The sequence below is a fragment of the Jaculus jaculus genome, chromosome 3 (genome assembly GCF_020740685.1).
Source record: "Jaculus jaculus isolate mJacJac1 chromosome 3, mJacJac1.mat.Y.cur, whole genome shotgun sequence".
NCBI classification, from domain to species: Eukaryota; Metazoa; Chordata; class Mammalia; order Rodentia; family Dipodidae; genus Jaculus; species Jaculus jaculus.
The window spans coordinates 159,005,135-159,028,328 of record NC_059104.1 but is presented as its reverse complement, the minus strand read 5'-3'; the positions used below and the strand labels follow the sequence as shown (position 1 = coordinate 159,028,328).

The 23,194-nt window shown below is 38.0% G+C and overlaps 1 protein-coding gene across 15 annotated transcripts in view; it reads right to left on the bottom strand.

Annotated features, from left to right (window-relative positions):
* Positions 1–23,194, bottom strand: part of Dlg2 (discs large MAGUK scaffold protein 2) — a 1,944,997-nt gene that overhangs the window by 980,642 nt on the left and 941,161 nt on the right. For 10 of the 15 annotated variants that reach the window (XM_045145568.1, XM_045145570.1, XM_045145572.1 and 7 more), the window contains one exon: positions 11,533–11,694. In XM_045145568.1, the coding sequence (XP_045001503.1) occupies positions 11,533–11,694 (162 nt within the window). The remainder of the gene's footprint in view (positions 1–11,532; positions 11,695–23,194) is intronic. The other 5 variants (XM_045145569.1, XM_045145577.1, XM_045145583.1 and 2 more) reach the window with 1 other exon arrangement.

The window sequence follows — 23,194 nt, the reverse complement described above, 5'->3', positions numbered from 1 at the left end:
TAGAACATCCCCCAAAGATAGGAGGCATCTCTTCAATGTTGGATGGGCACCAGCAACTCTGCTTTAATTGTTCATAATACAGAAATAAAAAGCTATTTCTAGAAAAGCTATTTTAAAAAATCATGTTGCTTATTTATTATTAAAAGCTAGCAATAGAAATGCCTTAAAATACACAGAGAAAACAAGCCAGCAACAAAAATACTTATTAAATACATTCCTTTGTGTAAAATATGATTCTGTGAAAACAGAATCTCCACAGGCTCAGTCCTGAGGTTCAATTATTATACCAAGCTGATTTTTACAAGTGACTCATGACTACTGTATGTGTACCCTGTCTTATTGGCCCTAAGGTCAGGAAGAGAGGGGTTTTTTTTGTTGTTGTTTTTTTGTTTTGTTTTCTTTGTGATTTGTTTAAAGGGACTTCAATAAAGACTTCTTGGATGCATTTTAAATAAAGTTACCTATGACCCAAAACTGGCAGTAAGCCCTAACATGCTCAGTGTTCTGCCAATTCACAAGGAACAAATCATGTGCCTTCAGGGTGGTTCTGGTGAGTCAGCTAGCCTGGGCGACGCATTCTGGAAGCTGTATTTGTGTTAAATTAGCTCACTAGACACAAGCAACTCCTCTGGGAGTTGAAACAAATCATGTCAACTTTGCTACCATGTTCTTTTATACACTATTCTCTCTTATGTTAGTATTATCTTTTGAATATCCCTAAAAAGAAATACAAAGGTTGCTTTCTGGAAGGGCTTTGGCACATGAATAAAGTCAGATAAACACTTTCTAAATCTTCTGTTCACTAAATGATTCATGCATGTCTTGATTGCTCAAATATAATTTAAATTCTTCATAGAACAGGAATTAGGCTCTTCTTTTTTCATCTTGTACTGTGTGTACAAAATACTGGTAACACACATGGTTTTCTTTCAATAAATGGAGTCCAGGATAATGGATCTCCAAACTATGTGAAACAAGGTCACCTACCAAATTCTGAGAAAACAGAGCCTTGGGCTTGGGGAGCTGTGATGGGCTTGGCCATGTGGGATTCTAATGCACACCAAGGGCTCAGAACCATCACTGTAGGTCCTTTAACTCATAACAATGTAGCCACTGAAGGTACCAGACAGAGAAATAGTAGTTCACACAAAAAGACTCAACTTCAGATCCTGCATTCTTGGACCAAGTGTCTTTGAAGATCCTGGCATTAATATTGTCCTCCTATTATCACTCCTTTTATTCACAGAGGCTTCCTGACTTTCTTGACTTTCCAAAGGAAGAAGTACATTTGACAGTCTAAGTCAGCGTACTTCCACATACCTACACAAACATCTTTATGGTGCCCTCTATTTCCTACTAAACTCTTTTTTTCATACTCTGAGTTTATTTCATAATTATTAAATGGACAGTTGCAGTATGAATGACCTGGTTTTAATGACTTTTATGAGCCATCCTGTATTGAGATTGTATGCTGCTTTGTCACTAGTGAATAATATGACAGTCTAAAAGTGAGAAGTCTGATATCACACCAGCTGGACTCAGGTCCCAGGTCACTTAAGTATTATGTGAACTTACAAAAGCATTTTAAAGACTGTGGGGCAGCTCAGTGGAAAAATCCCCCCGTAAGTGTGATCAGATTTCAGATCCCTAGCACCCACACAAATGCCAGATAGGTGTGGCAGTCCACCTGTAATCACAGCGCTAGACAGGCTGAACAAGAGTCCCTCAGGACAAGTCAGACAGCTAGACTAGCTGAATGGGGAGCTGTGGGATTCAAGTGAGAAGGTGTGTCTCACTCTGTAAACAAACAAGGAAGAGACCTGGCATCAACCTCTGGCTGATACATGCAAGTATATCTGCACACAACTGTACCCACATGCACACAAAGAACACATACACATGTTTTTATACAAAAAACCTTTTTAAAATTTGTGTCCTTTTCCCTCATTCATAAAGTAAGAATAATAATATACATGTTATAATATCTATTGTATTCTTGAAAGAAAGTTAATTTCTCTTTGTATCCATGTATATGTGTGCATATATTCATGTGTTTGGGTTTACATGTATGTGTGTGTATGTGTGCTTGTGTACTTGTGCACTTGAAAGGCTAAAGTTGAACCCCAGTTGTTGTTTCTCAGGAACATTGTCCATTGTATTTTAAAGAAAATCTCTCGCTGGCCTATTGGTTTCCAAGTAGTCTAGACAGTCTGGCTAACAAACTCCAAGGAGCCTCCTGTTTCTGCCTCCCTAGGACTTGGATTTCAGTCACACACCACCCCTTCCAGTACTTTTATTTATTTTTTTGTGGTGCTGGGGATCAGTCTTAGGCCCTCATGCTGTAAGTCAAGCACTTTACAGATGGAGATCTCTCCCTAGTCCCAAGTCCATATCTTTTTACCTTAGTAAATTTTTATTTGGACTATTTAAAGTACAGTTTATGGCTCTGTTTTGTTGTTGTTGCACTTCATTTGTATTAGCTGCAGTGGCATTTACTTGCATAATAGACATGACCACTGGGAGAGTACAACCTTGCTTATCTTGTCTAAATATTCTAGATTCTAGCTTATCTAATCTAGAAATTCTTAGAAAGTCATTATCTTAAGGGCAGCAAATATAGGAATATTACAATGCTAGCATATATTTACTTTTTATCTTTATATATTATCTGGGCAGCTAGAGAATTAAACCTGGGCCAGCAGGCTTTGCAAGCCAACGTTTAACTGCTAATCAATCTACTCAGATTCCCTAGCTAACATTTATTTACTTCAAATTTAGTAATCTTAAATTTGGATTTGCCCTTTAATATACATGCCCTTTTTGCTACTTTAATGCATGATTACCATTTTCTGACCACCTGCTAAGTAAAATGAACTTCTAAACACTTGTGATGTATAATTTCTTGTAACTACAACCCTGTGTTCCACATAAGTAAAATTCGAAATAACGTGTCTGTATACTTTTTAATAGATACAGCAATAAAATACCAGAGGCATGGTGAAAGCACAAAAATTGCTTTCCACAATTATACAACCTATATCTTTTCTGGATTCGTTAGAGTAAAAAAATTAAATATCATTAACTAATTCAAGATTAGCATGCATTTATTAATATCCCATGTTGTTTTGGAATAATTTATGGGTAACCTTGCTAAGGAGAAAAAATTCAAACCACTCCTATTAGAACATAGTTTTTAAAAGGGGAACAGTCTAATAATGATGAATGACTTTAACAAAAAGGGTAACAAAAGCAGTAACATTCCTAGTAATAACAATAAAAATCTCTCTCTCCTTGATGGACACTGCCTGTGAGCTTTAGTACTTTTTTTCTCACTGGAACAGAGGCTTTGGCAATAGTGAGAGAAGGAAGAAGTTCTATGCGTAACTGAGTTGACCCTCTTCTTCACGGCTACCCTCCGACTTGCTATGTAGCCAAGGATGAGCTTGAACTTCTGATTGTCCTCTCTGTGCCTCCAGAATACTAGGATTACATTCATGCACTATCATGTCTGATTTAGTAGTGCTGGGAATGGAACCTATTAGTCCTTAGTGAGTTTCATTCTTGAGAGAATTCTTGAATCAGGAAAGGCTACTATGGATCTTATATCTAACAATTTTGTCTCTATTTTCAATATCCGACCTAAAGAGTTATCCTATCCAATTTATCCTATCCAATTAAAGAAAATTTAAGCAAAAAATGTTTTGTTTCCCTTGAATTTAGATCATGAGCTTTTGCAACTGAGGTTAGTACGTGACTGAAAGGTCATGTTTCACTCGACCAGAGGCCCTGAACACAATGCATGATCACAAGTATGCAAATCTCTGCAAAACCTGAGCTTCTCAGTTTAGCCTCACATAGCCAGGGTTCTTCCCTAAGAGCAGATAAAAAATCAGTTCAGCTCCTTCTGCCATCTAGTGGCAAGAGATAGGAGTGAACATGTGTGTGTGTGTGTGTGTGTGTGTGTGTGTGTGTGTTTCAGATATTATATTTTTGAAGACCAGTGAAAGTCTAAAATAACAAAAATCAGCTCATAGGCAGCATTAAAGAAAACTCTCTAGAAAGGACATAGTTCCAGCAGCTATTGGGCATTTTAAGCTTGCTTTTTCTTTTCTCTTGTTGAAAACAGTTCCTAGTTGGGTGTTGTGGCACATGCCTTTAATCCCAGCACTAGCACTTGGGCGACAGAGATAGGAGGGTTGCTGTGGGTTTGATGCCAGCCTGAGACTACATAGTGAATTCCAGGTCAGCCTGTGCTAGAGAGTAAGACCCTACCTCAAAAAACAAAAACCAAACAACAACAAAACACAGTGCTTGTAATATGTGCCTTAGAAAGCATCTGCTGCTTGGCCAGCATGATCTTAGGAGGGGCAACATAGTCTTGAATATATAGTACATGTCATGCCCTCTTTGAAAACCAGACAACCAGTTTAACAAACAACAACAACAAACCAGAAACATAACACTTGCTAAGGGCTAAACATCATGGAAAGTTATCCATTGCTTCATGAGCTCAGGAGGTCTTTCCCATTCCATAACACCTGTGATTCGATGGAAATGATCCCTGCTTTTTATTTATTTGTTTATTTATTTTGGTTTTTCGAGGTAGGGTCTCACTCTGGTCCAGGCTGATCTGGAATTAACTCTGTCATCTCAGGGTGGCCTTGAACTCATGGCAATCCTCCTACCTCTGCCTCCCGAGTGCTGGGATTAAAGGCGTGCGCCACCATGCCCGGCTCTATCCCTGCTTTTTAGTAATATTCACTCTCCTGCCCTTTCTTGGGCTATCCTTCTCAAACACATAGCTTCTACAATAATGAAGACTTCCACACAGTCATTTTCAGGTTGGATCCCAAGTTGTTATTTCAAAATGTTTGTAAAATATGTCTACCCAGATATAAAAATAGTATCTCAGATTCAATTATTCAAACCAAACCAAAATATTCCTTACCCATTCTTATCATTCTAAAACCAATATTCTGTAGACAGTTTTCTCTTTTTTTAAAAAAAAAAAAAAAACTTTTACTTATTTGATTGACAGTGACAGACAGAGAGAGAAAGAAGCAGATCTACAGAGAATGGGTGCACCAGGGCCTCCAGCCACTGCAAACAAACTCCAGATGTATGTGCACCCTTGTGCATCTGGCTTAAATGGGACCTACATCTGGCTTACATGGGACATGGGGAATTGAGCCTGGAACCTGGGTCCTTAGGCTTCACAGGCAAGCATTTAATCTCTAAGTCATCTCTCCAGCTCAACAATTCTTTCTTTTTCCTCCTTTTTCTAGTGAGAAGAGCTGGTAAACTAGGTATATGCAAGGCTTCATACATGTCAGTGATATGATCTGCAGAAAATTTTGATTTATTGCATGATATTTCTTTTATGCAATAGTCAAATTAAGAAACAAACTGAATCATCTGTTTTTTTTCCCTCTCATGTACCTCAATATTTCATTTAGCTTATAGTTCAGATGCTATCTCTTCCTAAACAAGCTCTCTAATTGTTCTCTTTTTTTGCCCAGTGCCTCTGTTTTATTTCACAGCTTATCTAGGTAGCATTTTGTGATGCCCTTGATTCTTATATCAGCCTTCTCCATTTCTTTTTCTTCAAATCTGCCACATCACATGAATAATTGTCGCACTTGCAAGAGGGACTATGTGACGCTCCATTTCAAATATTGTGGTTGCCCTCATTATTTACAAGGTGAAGTCTGAGCTTTGGCGAAGGTCTATGATTAGCTGTTTCCACCCAAGTCCTTTGCTTTATACTCACTTATGCCTTTTGGTATAAACATTGTTGTCTTGTCTACCCACCATACTTGTAATGCCCCAAACTCCTCCATGCCATTTCACAACTGCTACAGTCAGGGGAAATTTTGATATTTCTTCCTTATCTTCTACTGCCTTCAAGTAAGAACTAATCATCTCTATTGCTCTATTGTGGGTTTTTTTTTTTTTTTTTGGTAATCATATCCATCCCTTATACAGACCAAACAAAAATTAAGCATTTTTCCTAGACTTTATAAAATCTTAAGTATTTTTGCTGCTTTGTTACATACAACATGACTATATATATATATATATATATATGTATAAATATAAATTGCCAAAATCATGGAAGCTTACCATGAAAGAATTTTTAATGAATAAATAAATAAATAAACACAAAGAAGCATTTTGTTAATGCTAAGGTTAACTATATCTGAGAAATGTTTTTCTCTGAGGTTATTCAGACTCAAAATGTCAAGTCAAATTTAAAATGTGTGTTTATTAGGTTCCAAAATACATGAGGATTTATAATAGCCACACTAAATTCTGAATGAAAACAATAAAAGCCTGGACAGGGATGGTAGCTGTGCACATAAAGAGAAGGGTAAGGATGTCAGGACATGACAACACAAAACTGAAAAATTTTCCAAATTTTCTATTTTATAGTATGGGAATAATATGAATCATACTACACAATAATACACCATCGGCATCAACAAGGAAATAATAGAATTTTGTTTACTTCTTTGTATAAAGCAAAGTGTAAAAATATATAATGATGTCTCTCATTTACACTTCACAGAAGTATATGAGTAAGTGCCATAAGGCTTACAGATGTTATGACTTGAAGAAGTTCAGATTACTACAGAGTAAGAGGACCTAAAGTTGCATTCTGGTTACTTTTGGTTCTAGGAACAACATGAAACTGTATATTGCATTTCTCTATTGTTTGTGTTAGTTATCGTCTGTGAGCCTATTATGGTTTTGTTTGCAAAATATATATGCTTAGCCAAAACATAATTTTGTTAGGAAAAAAAGGGCTCTATGAACAAATATGTTTGGGTAATATTTGTACTAACCATATCTTAGAGGTTATGCTGCAAGTTATATTAAAGTCTTTGAGAAATTTCTCAATACATTAATGATTATAACTTCTAAATGTATGTAAACATTTATTCGTTTATTTTCCTCATTGTGCTGATGGATGTACTTAGGGAAATGCTCGTCTAGTGACACTGTAGTTCATGATGATGAAAGAGTGTGAGCAGAATCAAAACAAAGCCAAGCAAACATGTCATCTAGTTCATGGGGGCTTTCATACTAAGAGGAAGAAGAGTGGCCTATCGAATAGAAAGCATACTACCCTGTTAAATAAAAAATTATTAGAATAACAGAAAATTTCATATTCCAAAATACCAACTATGTAAGACATGCTTCTTGTGTCATAGTATGTAATGACCAGGGGAAGTTCAGCAAGAGTTAATAGAAAGGCTAACTTCCTATCCAAAGTTTAAACTATGCACTAACTCTCCAGGGTTTTCTCCCATGTGCTCAGGACAGGCCCAGTTGTTCAGGTATTAATATAATTCACACCAATTTATAAAATATTGCTTGACTTTTCCTTATAAATCACCATTGAGTCTAATGTGACTGACTGCAAGACATTGTAATGTACCCTAGGAAAGGACATCTATTTTAATTGTAAGATGCCATAGATTTTAGTATACATCAAGATACAGTAATATATAGTAAATTATGAGTTTGGGGATGATGAAATTCAATGGTAATTAGGTAAGGGAGAAGGGACAGCAATTAACCCTCTACCCATCACTCTCTCATCCCTGGCTTTCTCTTTCTAGAAAATACTCCATACAATGTATTTTCAGTACCTGGTGACTCATAAAATTTAACATGTAAAAACCTCTATTCCAGTTTCAAAATAAGAATAAGTAACAAATAATGATAATTCCTGTTCCCTGGAGAGTAATATGCACACTGAAATCTATGTTCTTTGTCTCCCCATAACCTAACACACAGGGCTCAATCTCAATTAATATTTTCTGAACAGACTTAAACTGCAAAGAAAAATCCTCATCCTTTATTTTTGGAAAATTTAATTTGGGGAACATTCCAAGAAATATCTGAAGAGAAAGCATCCCCATCTTGTGGCAAGGAAAATGAATTCCCTTAAATTCACTGCTAAATTGCATTTCTCCTTCCAACTCCATCCTTCACTCTGGCCCAGGCACTGTAATGAAAACAAGCTAAGCCCGTTTATCACACAAGCAGCTGGTAGGCACAAAAGACAGATGAATCTTAGAACCGAGGCTTCAAGTCATAGAGGAAGATGAAAGAAATGATATCAAGCCTGTAATAGTGAGATTAGTCAGTAAATGATTCAGAGTGCTCCGTGAGGCATTTAAACTGTTATCCAGCAATCTCATATTCTGTTTCAGCATACCATATGTAAATTCCTAATTAATATCAGAGAGCCAATTTTTCTGCTCCAGAGCATTCTGGGGACATTTTCTGAGTGTGTGCTTTGCCTCTTCACATTACTCCTTCTAGTCCTTGACCAAAAAACAGCACATAGGCAAAAGGAGGCAAAAAAAAAGAGAGATAGAAAAATCTGACAGTTCTAATTGAGAATTTGTACTTCCTTAGTATTCCACTGATTCTAATAGTCTTCCATTATGGGAAAATAACACATCCATTTTTAATCATGGTAGTTTAAACAAATAGTAGAGTTGTGATAATATAATAGCTTCATAATAACTTGATTAGGACATATGTCCTGCTGCTTTGAAAATGTATGAACCTTAATTTGTTATTCCAGTGTGGTGTCGGATCTCATACTAGTTGGTGAGAACTCTCCATGCCTCCCTTTAAAAGAATATTCAGTAGCTTTTAGTTGGTAGTCTGAAATCAGATATAATGAGCATATCTACATCACCAAATTTGGTAGAAAATAATCCAATAGACCATTTGCCTTAGAACAGTACACATATTTTTATCATCATTGCCTTGAGCAAATAGGTAGACAAAGTCTTTTCCTCCAAGACCATCTAAAGTCTCATCTTCCTGTTAAGTACAAATAACACATCTGAGTCATGAGGAAAAAGTCCCGTGCCCATGATAGTGACCTCATGGCTTCAGCTCAGAAGCCCTGCATGACCATTTCTGCATTTTCAAGACACTTCATAGGCCATACCCCTGAACCAGTAGCTCCAAAAAGAGAGGAACATGTATCCCATCTGCAATGCTTCATATCAGGGTTTTTTATCCATACATGGCAACATGTGTATATATATACATATAGTGTGTGTGTGTGTGTGTGTGTGTGTGTGTGTGTGTGTGCATATGCATGTGCTTATGTGAAATATTACCTTCAGAAAAAATCCCCATAATACAAATAAGGTATTCATGGTGTAACAGAAGATGGTTGAAACTTTCTGCATGACTAGACAACTATTTATCATGTATATTCAGAACACAATGAACAAAAGAAAGATCTCATAGTACTTATTATTTTCATTCATTTTTTTTTCATTGTAACCCAGCTAGGTTTAGACTAGTTTTGATTATTCTTCATAGACTCAAACCTTCTGAAAGCTATTTTCTAGAGCTAATTAAAGAGGAAGAGTGGCTAGGGAGAAGACAATTTGAGAAGCATAGGAAAGGAGCCTCCATGGAGGTTCTGAAAGCGAAGTATTCAACAACTAGAAATGATAAAACTGAAATATAAGTATTCAGTGAAATACAGTCCCCTACTTCTGTCTTTTGTTGATTTTCAGTGATTAGGAAATAAAGCAGAGATGAGCATTTGTTTGGAAAAATTAAAGGGTCCCTAAAGAAGAAAAGTATTCATTTGAACACAGAACAGAACCATCAATTGCCAGAGCTAGTCAGAAACTTGGAGACAACTATGTCACATTCAGCCTTCTACAAAAAAAAAAAAAAAAAAAAAAAAAAAAAATAGTGCTATCTACAAAACCACTGCTAGGTCCTTATCCTAGCCTGGGAAATTTCTAGAGATGAGAAGTTCTCCACACGTGTTGGAGGTAGCTTTTCAGGAAATACATTTCATAATAATACCTGATCAACATTCCTGTATGCTATGTAGAGTGGATCTACTTGTGCACTCTGGATGACAAAAATGTTGTGTTTTCTACACAACAGCTACAAAAGCACCAAGCCACACCTCTTGCCCCCAGCCATGAATTTTTTATCCATTTCCACCAGTTAATCAATGATTTCCAATGAGTTCCTGGAAATATGCACAAGGAATCCCACAGGCATTCCTTGGTTTACCACATTATGCAATATTTATTCATTTTGTCAATAGACCAAATATTTTGAATGAAAATACAATGCTAATATACCAGAATATGTGAAATACACTGAAACTAGAAGTATACCAAACATAGTGTACTTTCTCTTTGATGTCTCACAGAATATTAGAGCTACATTTCCAGGTGTTATTATCACAGGTAAATGGGCGTGCCAGTGCCAGAATTCTGGATAATTAAATAAAATGATATTTTTAATCTATTTTTATCATAGAGAGAAAGAAAGAAAGAGAGCAAGAGCTAGAGAGAGAGAGAAAAAAATTGGTGTGCTAGGGCCTTCAGCCACTGTAATCTAACTCCAGACGAGAGCATCACCTTGTGTGCATGTATGACCTTACACTCTTGCATCACCTATGTATCTGGCTTGCATGGGACCTGCAGAGTTGAACATGAGTCCTTGGGCTTCACATGTGAGCAGCTTAACCTCTAAGCCATCTCTCCAGGCCAAAATGGATTTTTTTTTGCAGCAGCAGCAGCTAAGGGATTAATTGGCAATGTGTTCTTTTGCCATTTTAGTTACTTTCTATTAAAACACCAGCACTATTTCTGTGATTTCTTTTGAATTTTAATTGTAACCTAGAGTTTTTTCTATGCAAAGTACAAAATCTAGCATCAACTCAATAAAGAAAAAGATATCCAAGGACCAAGGAAAGTCTTATTCTCACTTCATTGCCCCTTCTTCTAAACATGTTATTGATCAAAAATTGTATAAAGTTAAATGATGAAGGTAGAAAGAAAGCCTGGGGAGGGGGGAGCATGATATCAAATAGAAATAAATCTTGTAAACAGTTTCCCTTCTCATAAAATAAAGGTGCTGATGAACCAGCTCACACATTCTCCTATTTAGTTACACAGTGAGATGATCATGATAATGTTTTTCCCTTTTGTTTTGTCTGGGAGCAGGAATGCTGATGCAGGGAGGGAGAGCATTTGAGCAAAACCATGGTGTGTATCTATTTTTTTTTTCTTTTTCTTTTTTTTTTTTTGTTTGTTTTTTCGAAGTAGGGTCTCACTCTGGTCCAGGCTGACCTGGAATTAACTCTGTAGTCTCAGGGTGGCCTTGAACTCATGGCGATCCTCCTACCTCTGCTGGGATTAAAGGCGTGCACCACCACTCCCGGCTTTTTTTCTTTTTCTTAATGTAAACAGTTTATTTTTCCTTTCAATTTTTCATCCTGGTTCTTGCTTAGACATTACCAATAATTAAAACAATTTAGCAGACACTTGAAAAACTTTAAAAAAATATGTTCCAAAATATTGTGAGGTTATATTCCAAACCACATGATGATCCCTTTTCAATCAGTGGCCTCAACAGTTTTCCAAGAGCCTCATTTAAACTTGCAAGCAAATAGCACCCTTAACAATCAGGACGGGCAATAATCATCAGCTATAGGGTTTGAAGAGATACTGGACTGACCTTCAGAGGAGAAATGTGAGACTGTAAGACGTATCCGTGGACATTTTCTATTTGAGACAGGTTCTTTTCTGACACGTGCACAAGCTCTGGACCTCTTACTTCATGAGTCAGCCGAGGCAAGGAGTGATCGTGTGGAGTGTCCTCATCTTGGTATCGATACTTCTAGGAGAAAAGAAAAGAGAAAGTCTGTATCAATGTTTCCAAAAGGTTCAGTCTGACCTTCATATTCTAACCTTATTAGGAGGACACAGCATTTGCCTATTGTTGACTTTACCAAATTATTTGCTACAGTCTCATTCCATGGTCACAGAAACCCAGGTCATGCACAAGCAAAATAATGCCAATATTAACCAAAGCTGTGTCTTTCTTTCTTTCTCTCTTTTTTTTTTTTCCTGACAATACACTGCTAAAGAGCTACAGAAAATAATCAGAATGCAATTCAGAAAATTAATGTAAGTATGATAGATGATAACATTCCAAACAAACAAAGTTGCTAAGTATGTGTAAAATATTTTAGGTCATGGATGAAGAAGAAAAGGTTATGAATAAAACAATGCATAATTTTGACATATCTTCTCCAGAATGCTTAATTTTGATTCAGGAACTTTTAATGCTAAAACATCACCTGGTAACGAGGGAAAATGCTACCCTGTGGTGGCGTTTTAACCTAAACGGAAAGACTATCCCCCTTCCTTTATTTCCTGCTCCATGAAGAACACAGATTTGGGCTAGCTGTGCTGTAGAACAAAGAACTGCCATTTCTAGGAGTAAAGCTAGCTGATAAAGAACTTCTAAACTCAAGGCAGAGTCTGCTTCTGCTCCGATGATACCAAAAGTTCACAAGATCACTTTTCTTATTCTCTTTTTTCCTTTTCCTCATTTTCTATATTCCCTTAACAGTAAGAGAAACTTCTAGCAAGAGTATGCTTAGCCTTCCAAGAAAATCCCAGGCAACTGAAAGGGAGAAAAATATATATATATATTAGGACAAGGATTGGCCTGAGGGTGCTTATCCCTGGTCACAATGTTGTTTTTCATCTTCAGTAGTGGCCCTGGGTCTCCGTGATCTGGGTCTTATGCCTGTCTCTCCCTGACCTTCTCTTAAGAGATTTCCTTTCAGAGTTTTGTTGCTTCAACGGCCTTCAGCCTACAATGGGATAAAATAGAAAGGGGATATTTATATCTGACCCCATACACAGCTAATAAGGTGTTGGCTGTCCTTGCTTTGTCTTTGTGTCCCATATGTGACACAGGGTGTTAAGAGCAGAGTATCAACTCAAGCTTAACCATTAGTCTGATCTCTTCCTAGTGGCCCACTGTTGCTATTACATCAAGTTACTAAATCATGATTTCTTACAAAAACACTTTTCACTCATTTTTGAGATTTAAAATATTCTGTTTTACATATTAGCTTTCAGTGTGACTCATAACCTGACAGTAACAAGAATCTCCCTATGATTAGTAATACAATTTGTTATCCATCTTAATCATAAACTGATTAGAACATGTATTTCCTAGGGAGTCTATGCAATTCCCCATGTGATATTAGTCTCACAGCAAAAATTATAAATAACAAAAATCATAAATATAGTTGACAAAGTACTCCCACAAACTACTTCCATCATAGCCATTCTTAGTTATGATATCCCACTTTTCCTGTGATTAAAACCAACATTCATTCAAGGTAAAGCACTTGTTGAAGGTCACTAAACTAGAGGGCATCAGATTTAAGTCTGAATTTTTTTTCTACTATCATCAGCCCAACCTCTAGCCCCATAAGGAGCTGAAGACCAAGTCTGATAACTGAATTGGTGCTTTAACAGAAAATTATCACAGAGACTTCACCATAAAATCAGGCTGGAATCAGATGCACAAGGGGGCGCATGTGTCTGGAGTTCGGTTTGCCGTGGCTGGAGGCCCTGGCATGCCCATTCTCTCTCTCTCTATCTGCCTCTTTCTCTCTCTCTGTTGCTCTCAAATAAGTAAAAATAAACAAAAAAAATAAAAAAAAAATAAGGCTAGAATATTTCTGTGAACTGCAAATACCATGATTCTGTACTATTTTTTAACTCTATGAGAAATTTGGAAAGGTAATGTCCCTTAGAAAAATGGGTTATATTTCATATTTATTATTCCCTTACATACGTATTATTTATTGGGTGTAACATGATATAATGCCTGTGCACATGTGTGTGTGTGTGTATGGTATATGCTCATGCTTGTGCCCTTGTTGTGTCTCATGGGCTCATCTTCAGTGTGATGTACTTGCAAGGGGTGTCCAAAGGAGAAGTTCAGGAGTATTGCTCCATGTCTTTTCATCTATTTTACTTGAGTCAGGCTCTTGCTGGTCCTAGAGCTTACTGGTTCATACCAACCCACCTTACAAACCTCCAAAGAGCTCTGGTGATTCTTTGGTCTCTTCTCCCCACATGACTGGATTACAAATGTGTGTGTGGCCATTCCAAGTTGTTTCTGTGGAACACTCAGATCTGCTCAGACCTTCATCTTGCATAAGAAATGCCTTTGAGATATCTCCCTAGCCTGGTATATCCATTCTTGTGTTTTTATTGGGAGTAGACTAAGGCCCATTGTAATTTCTTTTTTCTTTTTTTTCAGTCCATTTATCTCTACATCTGCTCTCCCTTTTCAGCTATCCCTTATGGAGGCACTACTCCTTATGCAATTACCTGAGCCATAAAGCTATCTCTTCCACCATCTTCTCCACTTCCATCCTTAATGATTTTTGAATCTATCATACCAACACCCAACTCCGAACCAATGAAAACAATCATCACTGATCATATTCATCAGCTCTCAGCTGGCCACAGAAACCTGCCTTGGCCAGGCCACACTGCCTCTACATCTGCCCTTCCTGTACATTCTCTACCCTCCACTTGGGGGCTTTCTGAGTCTCCAACTGAAGAAGTCCTTATTTAATCACTCCATGGTTCACATTCCTGTAGGGAACAAGCTTCCTTCTACTGCCATAAACTGAGCTACATGAGCCATCCTAACCATCCCCACCTAAATAATTGTGCACTAAGAGTAACAAATCATATTTTAATTTAAATGTTGCATTAGCATCTTTAAAAATCTGTGTTAAGGGAATGGAGAGATGGCTTAGCGGTTAAGCACTTGCCTATGAAGCCTAAGGACCCCGGTTCGAGGCTCGGTTCCCCAGGTCCCACGTTAGCTAGATGCACAAGGGGGCGCACGCGTCTGAAGTTCATTTGCAGAGGCTGGAAGCCCTGGAGCGCCCATTCTCTCTCTTTCCCTCTATGTGTCTTTCTCTCTATGTCTGTCACTCTCAAATAAATAAATAAAAAATGAACCAAAAAAAAAAAAAACAAAAAACAAAAAAAAAAGTCCCCACAAAATGTAAAAGTACACTATCTTGAGAGCATTTGGTTAACCTAGCATGGTAGTACATAATCCAAGTAATATAGGATCTTGAAGCACAGGATTGTGAGTTTGGGGCTAGTGTGGGCTTCATAGTGGGCTCCAGGCCAGTGAGTCACATAGTAAGACCCTATCTCAAAAAACCTGTGGTTGAGTACTGTTACTTATATTCCTATATTTCCTTGTACAACAGGTAAACAACCTGTTTTTCATCTTAAATGGGTTTTCATACCTCCCTATACTCCCCAAGTTACAACTTTTATGCCATATATTCGTATTCTTCTGTTTTTCCATTCATACAATACTTTTGAGGCTTAGTGTCATATTGGTATTGTTCAATTTCATATCTCCAATCCTTAGCCAATTACCTATCACATATGTTCAATAAGTATTTGTTGAATAGCATTATAAGTGCTTTAGAACAAATGGATGAAATTGCTAATGGTTGCTCAGGACACAAGTATCTTTCCTGTTATTTGCAACTTCTTCCATCATAACTCATTATAAGCAAATGTACAAGAAAATAAAGATAACTATGACATCTGTTTAGTGTGTATTTGAAGGGCTCCATACACTTAACTACAATATTTGTTTTATCTCATCCTTTCTGCATATATGCTGAGAGTAGAAACTTAAAAAAAAATAATGAAACAGTCTTTTATCTTAAGAGTACCATAAGTTTTTATGTAAGCTATACATGTGCATCTCAAAGCTCTTGTACATGGTAAGAAGGCTGATATGTAGATAGCTATGTGGAACCAGAACTGGGACAGGGATGACTTTACCTGAGGCTTCCCAGTTTCAAACAAGATCTCAAGTTATATAGAGCGGGACAAAGGATATTCCACATGCAGGGATAGAAATGGCTCAACAGTTAAGAGTGTTTGTTGTGCAAGCATGAAGACCTGAATTTTGTCTATAGTACCAATGTAAAAAAGCCAGGTATAGCCACACATGCATTTAATCCCAGTGCTGAGTGGAGAATTGCTAGGGCCCACTGGCTAGCCAGTCAAATGACACATAAAGTGGCCCATGCATCTAGCATGGGCAAGAGATACTGGCATGCTACCTACATCAACACAATCAAATTGACAAATAACTTTTTAAATAAAGAAAAGAAATTAGAATCTAATTTGAGGCAGTCACTTAATTGGGGTCTGGGGTGAAAAAAGACATATCAGTTAATGGTTCCCTTTTAATATGTTATTTATTTATTTGAGAGAGAGAGAGAGAGAGTGAGCGAGCAGGGGAGGGGAGAGGTAGGCAGAGAGAATGGGCACCCCATGGCCTCTAGCCACTGCAAAGGAACTTCAGACTCTGTGTCCCCTTGTGCATCTGACTTATGTGGGTCCTGGGGAATTGCACCAGGGTCCTTAGGCTTTTCAGGCAAATGCCTTAACTGCTAAGCCATTTCCTCAGTCCCAGTTAATGGTTGTTGCTTGCAAAGTCTGCTGGCCTGGGTTCAGCTCCCCAGACTTCCACATAAAGGTGGATGGACATTTATTTGCAATATCCACAGAAAATTCCACAGCAAGAAACCCTGGCACGCACCCCCAACACACATATACATGACTAAAACTTAAAAAAGAAAAAGCTTCAGGGCTGGAGAGATGGCTCAGCAATTAAGGTGCCTGCCTGCAGTTCCTAATGACCTGGTTCAATTCCCCATTATCCACGTAAAACCAGAAGCACAAAGTAATGTATGCATCTGAGTTAGCTTGCAGTGGCTAGAGGCCTTGATGGAGGCTCTCTCTCTCTCTCTCTCTCTCTCTATCTATCTCTATCTCTTTCTCTCTTTCTCCTTGCAAAAGAAATAAATTATATAAAAGAAATAAAATATAAAAGAGAAAAAAAATGCTACAGGTAGAATCTGCATGCAGTCTTATTCATCTTCATTATTGACTATAGGCTCCCATGTGGAAAGACAAAAATTGAAGTCTGACCAGGCTCTCAACTCAGTACGTTCTGCTGATACTAGTGTGAGTCAGAACCCTCCTGAGTTGTTCAGAAGTCAAGCACAAAAGCCCACATACACTGGAACAGCACCTGAGGCTCTCCAACAGTCTGGAAGTTGGTGCTGGGCTGGCAGAGTGAATCAGAGTTGATCCAGGAGTTGGAAATGGTTCAGGTTCTATAATGACAATCTGTTTATCTGTTGCTACACAAAATGTGCTCTACTTCCTCCTAGCAGAAGAAGTTAGCATCGAACTGATGAAAGAAAGAGAGAGATGGGAGAGAAATGTAGAAACAGTAACAGAGAGAGAAAGACAAACAGAGAGAAAGGGAGATGGAAGAACAAATCAAAAGCTGAAGAGAACCAGAATTTATCTGTGTGCTAATGAAAAATCAGGAATATTATATTACCTAACACTTAGTAAAGTCAATCTTCAAACACTTGCTAACACTGTTAAATAATTATGCTGTTTAAAATTTACAACAACGTTATGCATCAGGTACAAAATTAAAGAATTATTCTAGTTCCTTACACAAAGCCTGACACTTAGGAAATATTCAAATTTTTTTATTTCCTCAGCTTCTGTTAACTGCATTACAAACAGTATTTTCTGCGTCAGTTCTACTTCCTCCTTCTTCAAGTTCTTTGAGGGTAGAAAGAGAACCTGCACATCCTGCAATGTTCAACTAGAATGCTACAGTGTATGCGTCCCACAGACCGGGGCTGCCTGATTGACTGCTGTGACTACAAGAACATCTTTCTGTTTGAAATATGTGCTGGGGCAGAAAGGAAGAACCTATTTCAGGAGAAGTGCGGAGTCAGTACGAAAATGAAATAAATAACAATTTTGCAAAGGAAGTGATGATTCCTAAGAAATGTGAATACAACTCAGAAAATAGAAAAAAAGAAAAAAAACAAGTGGGTGATGAGGGCCATCTTGAAAAAAAAAAGGAATTGCACAGAATGGAAGGGCTTCCATTTCCTCTCCAAACTACAGACATCAAAGTTCCTCAGTTGAATAAACTTATGCATCTTCTCATGTTAAAGGACATTTGTCTGCACACTTTGATTTCTTAGGAATTCAGCTACATGAGGCCTGTGTGGTAAGCAGTCAACTACCTCTCTTCCAGCCTCTTCCTGCGGTACAGGAGGCCTTGGCCTGACAGGTGCCCCATCCCCATTGTGCATCTGCTAGGTTCTTTCATAAAGGAATTACTAGTGAAACGGGAGATGAGGAGGAGGAAAAGGAGAAAGAGAACAAGAAAAAGAAGATAAAGGTATGCTTATTGCATGAATATACCAGTAGGTATATTCATTCCTTCAATGGAAAATAAATTCTCTGAATGGAGGCTGGAGGGATGGCTTAGAGGCTAAGGCATTTGCCTGCAAAGCCAAAGGACCCAGGTTCTATTCCCCAGGACCCACGTTAGCCAGATGCACAAGGGCATGCATGCATCTGGAGTTCGTTTGCAGTGGCTGGAGGCCCTGGCATGCCCATGCTCTCTCTATCTCTCTCCCTCTCCTTCTTTCTCTGTTAAATAAATAACTAAATGAAAATAAAATATTTAAAAATAAATTATCTGAATGACATTTTGGCCCTATCCCTGCTCCCTCTCTTCCAGGTAAAGTGAGTCAGGAGAGAAACAGGACAAGGAGAGCACACACACACAAAAATAATAATAATAATAATAATAATAATAATAATAATAATAATAATCTACACAGTCTTCATGGTCTCTTCCCAGATTCTTCTTCCCCATGCTGCTTGCTGCTTTTAACTTTCGGGGGACACTATTAATTCCTCAGGAAAACGGGTTCATTTTTATTTTAATTCAGTTAAGAGACCTGCTTCATGCTTGTCTAATCTGTGGACTGACACCTAGGTAGTAACAGAGTCCCACTGCTGCTGCTGCTTTGTTCACTGCTGACCTCTAGTGCCTGTGACACAGATCTTCAAATGAATGTTGAATGGGTAAAGAAATTTATCCTCAAACTCTATTACTCATCGTGAGCTAATGCAAGTAGGTCAAAGCTTGCTAAGTGCTCACACATCTTCCCCAAGCAGTGTCAGCCTTAAGTAAAATGTCCCACAACCTGCCATCCACATGGCTCATACCTGTTAGAAGAATTGCTACCAGACCTGGAGCAGGATATGAGAAAAAGTACTGAGGTGAGGGACAGAAGCTGTGCCAGGTGCTTCATTTGAATTCCTTCAAACAAAACTCACAAGTAAAAGGGAATACTTTCCTGCCTTTTTTTTTCCCCCCACAAAGAACAGGACAAGCCAGGATGTTAATTAAATTACAAATCAGCTTTCTGCTTGCAGTTGACAGAGCTTTGTGTGCTTCCAAGCGACGACGTCAGATATTTTAAACCCTCTGCAATTACCTACAATGGGGAGGCTGCCAGGAAGGATGCTTTCATGAATATTTAATGACTCTCAAGGTTCTTTTTAAAGAAAGGGTGATTTAAATAATCATGAGATACGCTCCTGTAGCTCAGTGCTACCCTCCCACCATCTGTCCACTGACATTGCTGGCACGAGGCAAGGTGTCTGGTGGGAAGTACACCTTCTTCAATAAACCTGTTCTCTAAAGCCCCGATCCGGTGGAGGCCACTCTTCTAGGGGAGAAACTTAAGAATTAAACAGACACTTAACTCCTTGAGTAAATCAAAGTGGAACTCCAGACCTGGGATCTGGATAAACAATGATGTGGCATTGTAAAAGAAAAGTATGGTAAATGTTACACATTCAGGACTTTTTTTTTTTTTGACTCAAACCACAAATCATTTTCAGAAACTTTTTATCAAGTCACTTTGAAGACCCGAATAAAGAAAGAAGGTATTTTAATTCTTATTTCCAAATGAGAAAGAGGTTCAGAGTCTTCAAAGTGCTAAATCATTGCCCAGATATTTTTAAAGCCAATATCACCTATACAGGATACAGGAAAATCAAATATGCCTATGGAAAGATGAGTTGAAATGCTCATTTGACAACTTAAAATTTTGGTGACATGGGCTGGAGTGATGGCTTAGGGGTTAAGCGCTTGCCTGTGAAGCCTAAGGACCCTGGTTCGAGGCTCGACTCCCCTGGAGCCATGTTAGCCAGATGCACAAGGGGGTGCACGCGTCTGGAGTTCTTTTGCAGTGGCTGGAAGCCCTGGCACGCCCATTCTCCCCCCCCCCCCCCCCCCGGTCTTTCTCTCTGTGTCTGTCGCTCTCAAATAAATAAACAAAAAAATAAATTAAAAAAAATTTGGTGACAGCTGTGAAGTTGCTGGACATCTCAGCTATAGTTGACTAAAGTCACAAAACAGAATGATAGAACTGAGCTCATGAAAGTGTAAGGGTTGCAAGAGATACTTTATTCCTGGTTTGCAATAGGGTACTTGACAATGTACCTTCTTTCCTTTCATGCGGTCATGAGACTTTTGCACTTTGCCAATTTGTCATTAAATTAAAACAAAAAAGAAAAAAAGAGTTCCTCACCAACAGTGAACTTTTCAAATGTTTACATTACTTTCCAGGAAGATAGAGAAAAAATATATAAGTAGCTTTTGGAGTCTCCAAACAAGTCTATGATCTCTGCTGACCTTTGGTCACTGAAGAATAACTGCCTGCCTATTCTGTGTAATATCTATGAGTTCAGGTTTTGAAGAGATTCTTTGAAGCCATCCCTAGTCTGCCACGTGCCACACAACTCTGATCAACTTAATAAACACTCTGAGAGAGACAAGAGGTTCTCAGTGGGAGGACAGAATGTGCCTTAATCACATTGTTTTTAGAAGTCCAAGGGACATAATGTATGGAAAGACTTAGCAGAGAATCTGTGACCTAGTACACTGTCAATATTGGCCATGATTATTTTACTAGATCATTAGATGCTTTATAGGATTACATATAACTTTAGAAGTATTAATAACACCAAACAAAACACACTAATTTGTTTTCTGCTTTTTTTTTTTTTTTGGTTGTGCCCATTAATCTGTAACACAAAGAAAATGTATTCAAAACCCATCACTCCTTTGGACCCAATGCCCAAATCTTTATTTCATAAATTTATTGGAAGCTGGTTATTCTGACACACATCTGTAATCCTAGTAGTTGAGAGAGGTGAGGGCAGGGGGATCAGGAGTTCAGGGCTAACTTTGGTTAAATAGTAAACTTGAAGCCAGCCAGGGCTATGTGAGACCTGGTCTTAACTCCCCTGACTCAACCCAAAACAAAAAGAGACAAGTTTATTGATCAGTACTAAGTGGCAGACACTGTTCTAAAGTGTTGGAAATATATCAGCAAATAAGATATACCCCCTCCTCAAGCTTTGCTTATTATATCTATACAGTCAATAACCCCCACACCTAGGTATTTGCCACCTGACCACTGCAAACTTTAATACAGTCCCTACAGATTTTCTTCTTTCCCTGTACATCCAGATTTCATCAAGAGTCATTTTATTGAACTCATATGAGTGCTATACAAAGAGCTTTCTTTTCCTTGTATAAAAGTATTTATGTACTACATCTCGCATGAGAATTAAAGGACTCAGAATTCATTATCACACCAGCAGCAAACATTCTGCACCCGACCCCATAGGTGTCCATTGGATTTTTTTTCTTTTTAGTTTTTTAAGGTGAGGTCTCACTCTAGAGGCTTATTCTGGAACTCATTCTTTAGTTCCACGCCACCCTCAAATTCATAGTATTCCTCCTATCTCTGCTTCCCAAGTGCTAGGATCAAAGGTATGCACCACTACACTCAGCTTTCAATGGATATATATATATACATATATATATATATATATATATATATATATATATATATATATATATATATATATACACATATACATATACATATATACATACATACATATACATATATATGTATGTATATTTTAAATCGAACTCAAATGGAGTACTTTGGACTTGTTATCTACTCTTAACACATCCAGGAAGTAGAGCGTACTCAAGAAACCTGCCTAAATTCTACTGGAAATCTGGTTATTGAACAGTGTCCTGCAATATTTTCAATAATAAAAGGAAAACCTGATTGACTTTGTTACATAGGATATGAAGTGATGTCACTTCAGAAACTCACAACTGGCAACTGGTGGGGACAACTGCTAATGATTTCCCCAGGCGCCAACCTTTCATGTGTTGTTTGGTGCCTCCTGGAGCAAGCAAGTTGAAAATGATAATGGTATGATACAGGAATGGAACTGAATGAGCTCCTTGCTTTTCTCTCTGCCAGCACTGAGTTAGTGCAACAAGGGAAGCACAGAAAATAGATGAGCCTATCCCAAGTTTGACTATCCAAGCCCAAGGTCGACTCCCTAAATCCAATGCCAAAAGTTAAGTCCCAGAGTGTACTAATTTCAAATAAGCACAAGAAAATATACCTAAGTGTTTACAAGGAAGAGAGGACATCTGGAAGACTACGTACTAATAGTCTCATAGTGGATATTTTAGGTGGTTAATAATATCAAATTTTTAATATTTTATTTTTGTTCATATATTTGAGAGAGAGAAAGAAGCAGATAGAGAGAGAATGTGCATACTAGGGCCTCCAGCCAGTGCAAACAAACTCCAGATGCAGGCACCACCTTGTAAAACCGGCTTACATGGGTCTTGGAAGTTGAACCTGGGTCTTTTGAATTGCAGGCAAGCACACTAGCTGCTAAGCCATCTCTCTAGCCCTGTACTATCTATTTTTAGCTGTATATATTATCTCAAGGAAAGAAAATAAAATATGTAAACATTATCAAGTGTTAGCATTGTTAAAATGGTGATGGTCTGGTGTGTTTTAAGCTTCATGGCGAGCAAAAATTCTCCAGCCCTGAAAAAGGTTCATTCAAGTTCAGCTGAGTTAATTTTGAGAGCTGAATGAAGGAAGCAAGAGAAGCAACTGTCAGCTGAGAAATGAAGGAAGGGGGAGCTGAGAACGAGTTTACTGAAGAGGAATGGCCTTGACGTCAAATTGCTTTGATACCAAGAAACCAAAGCAATGATTTCAGAACAAACCCAACAATTAGTTTGTCCATTTGGAGAACAACTGCAAATACTGTCTGAGTAATTCCCCAGGGTTAACTGCTGGTGCATTCAATCCAGGACAGTGAGATCCTGTAGACAGTCTCCTTCTGACTCAACCCTCCAGTTGTGTACGTGGGACAGCATCTATGAGAGGCACTCTCCACTGAAGGCTGGACTCCTGCCCCTGCTCAGTGGGTCTGGTACCAAGAAAATAGGAATCGTGTACTTCACTGAAATGCTTAATCAAGTGGTAACAGTTAAGTTTTGTTTCTGCCCCTGA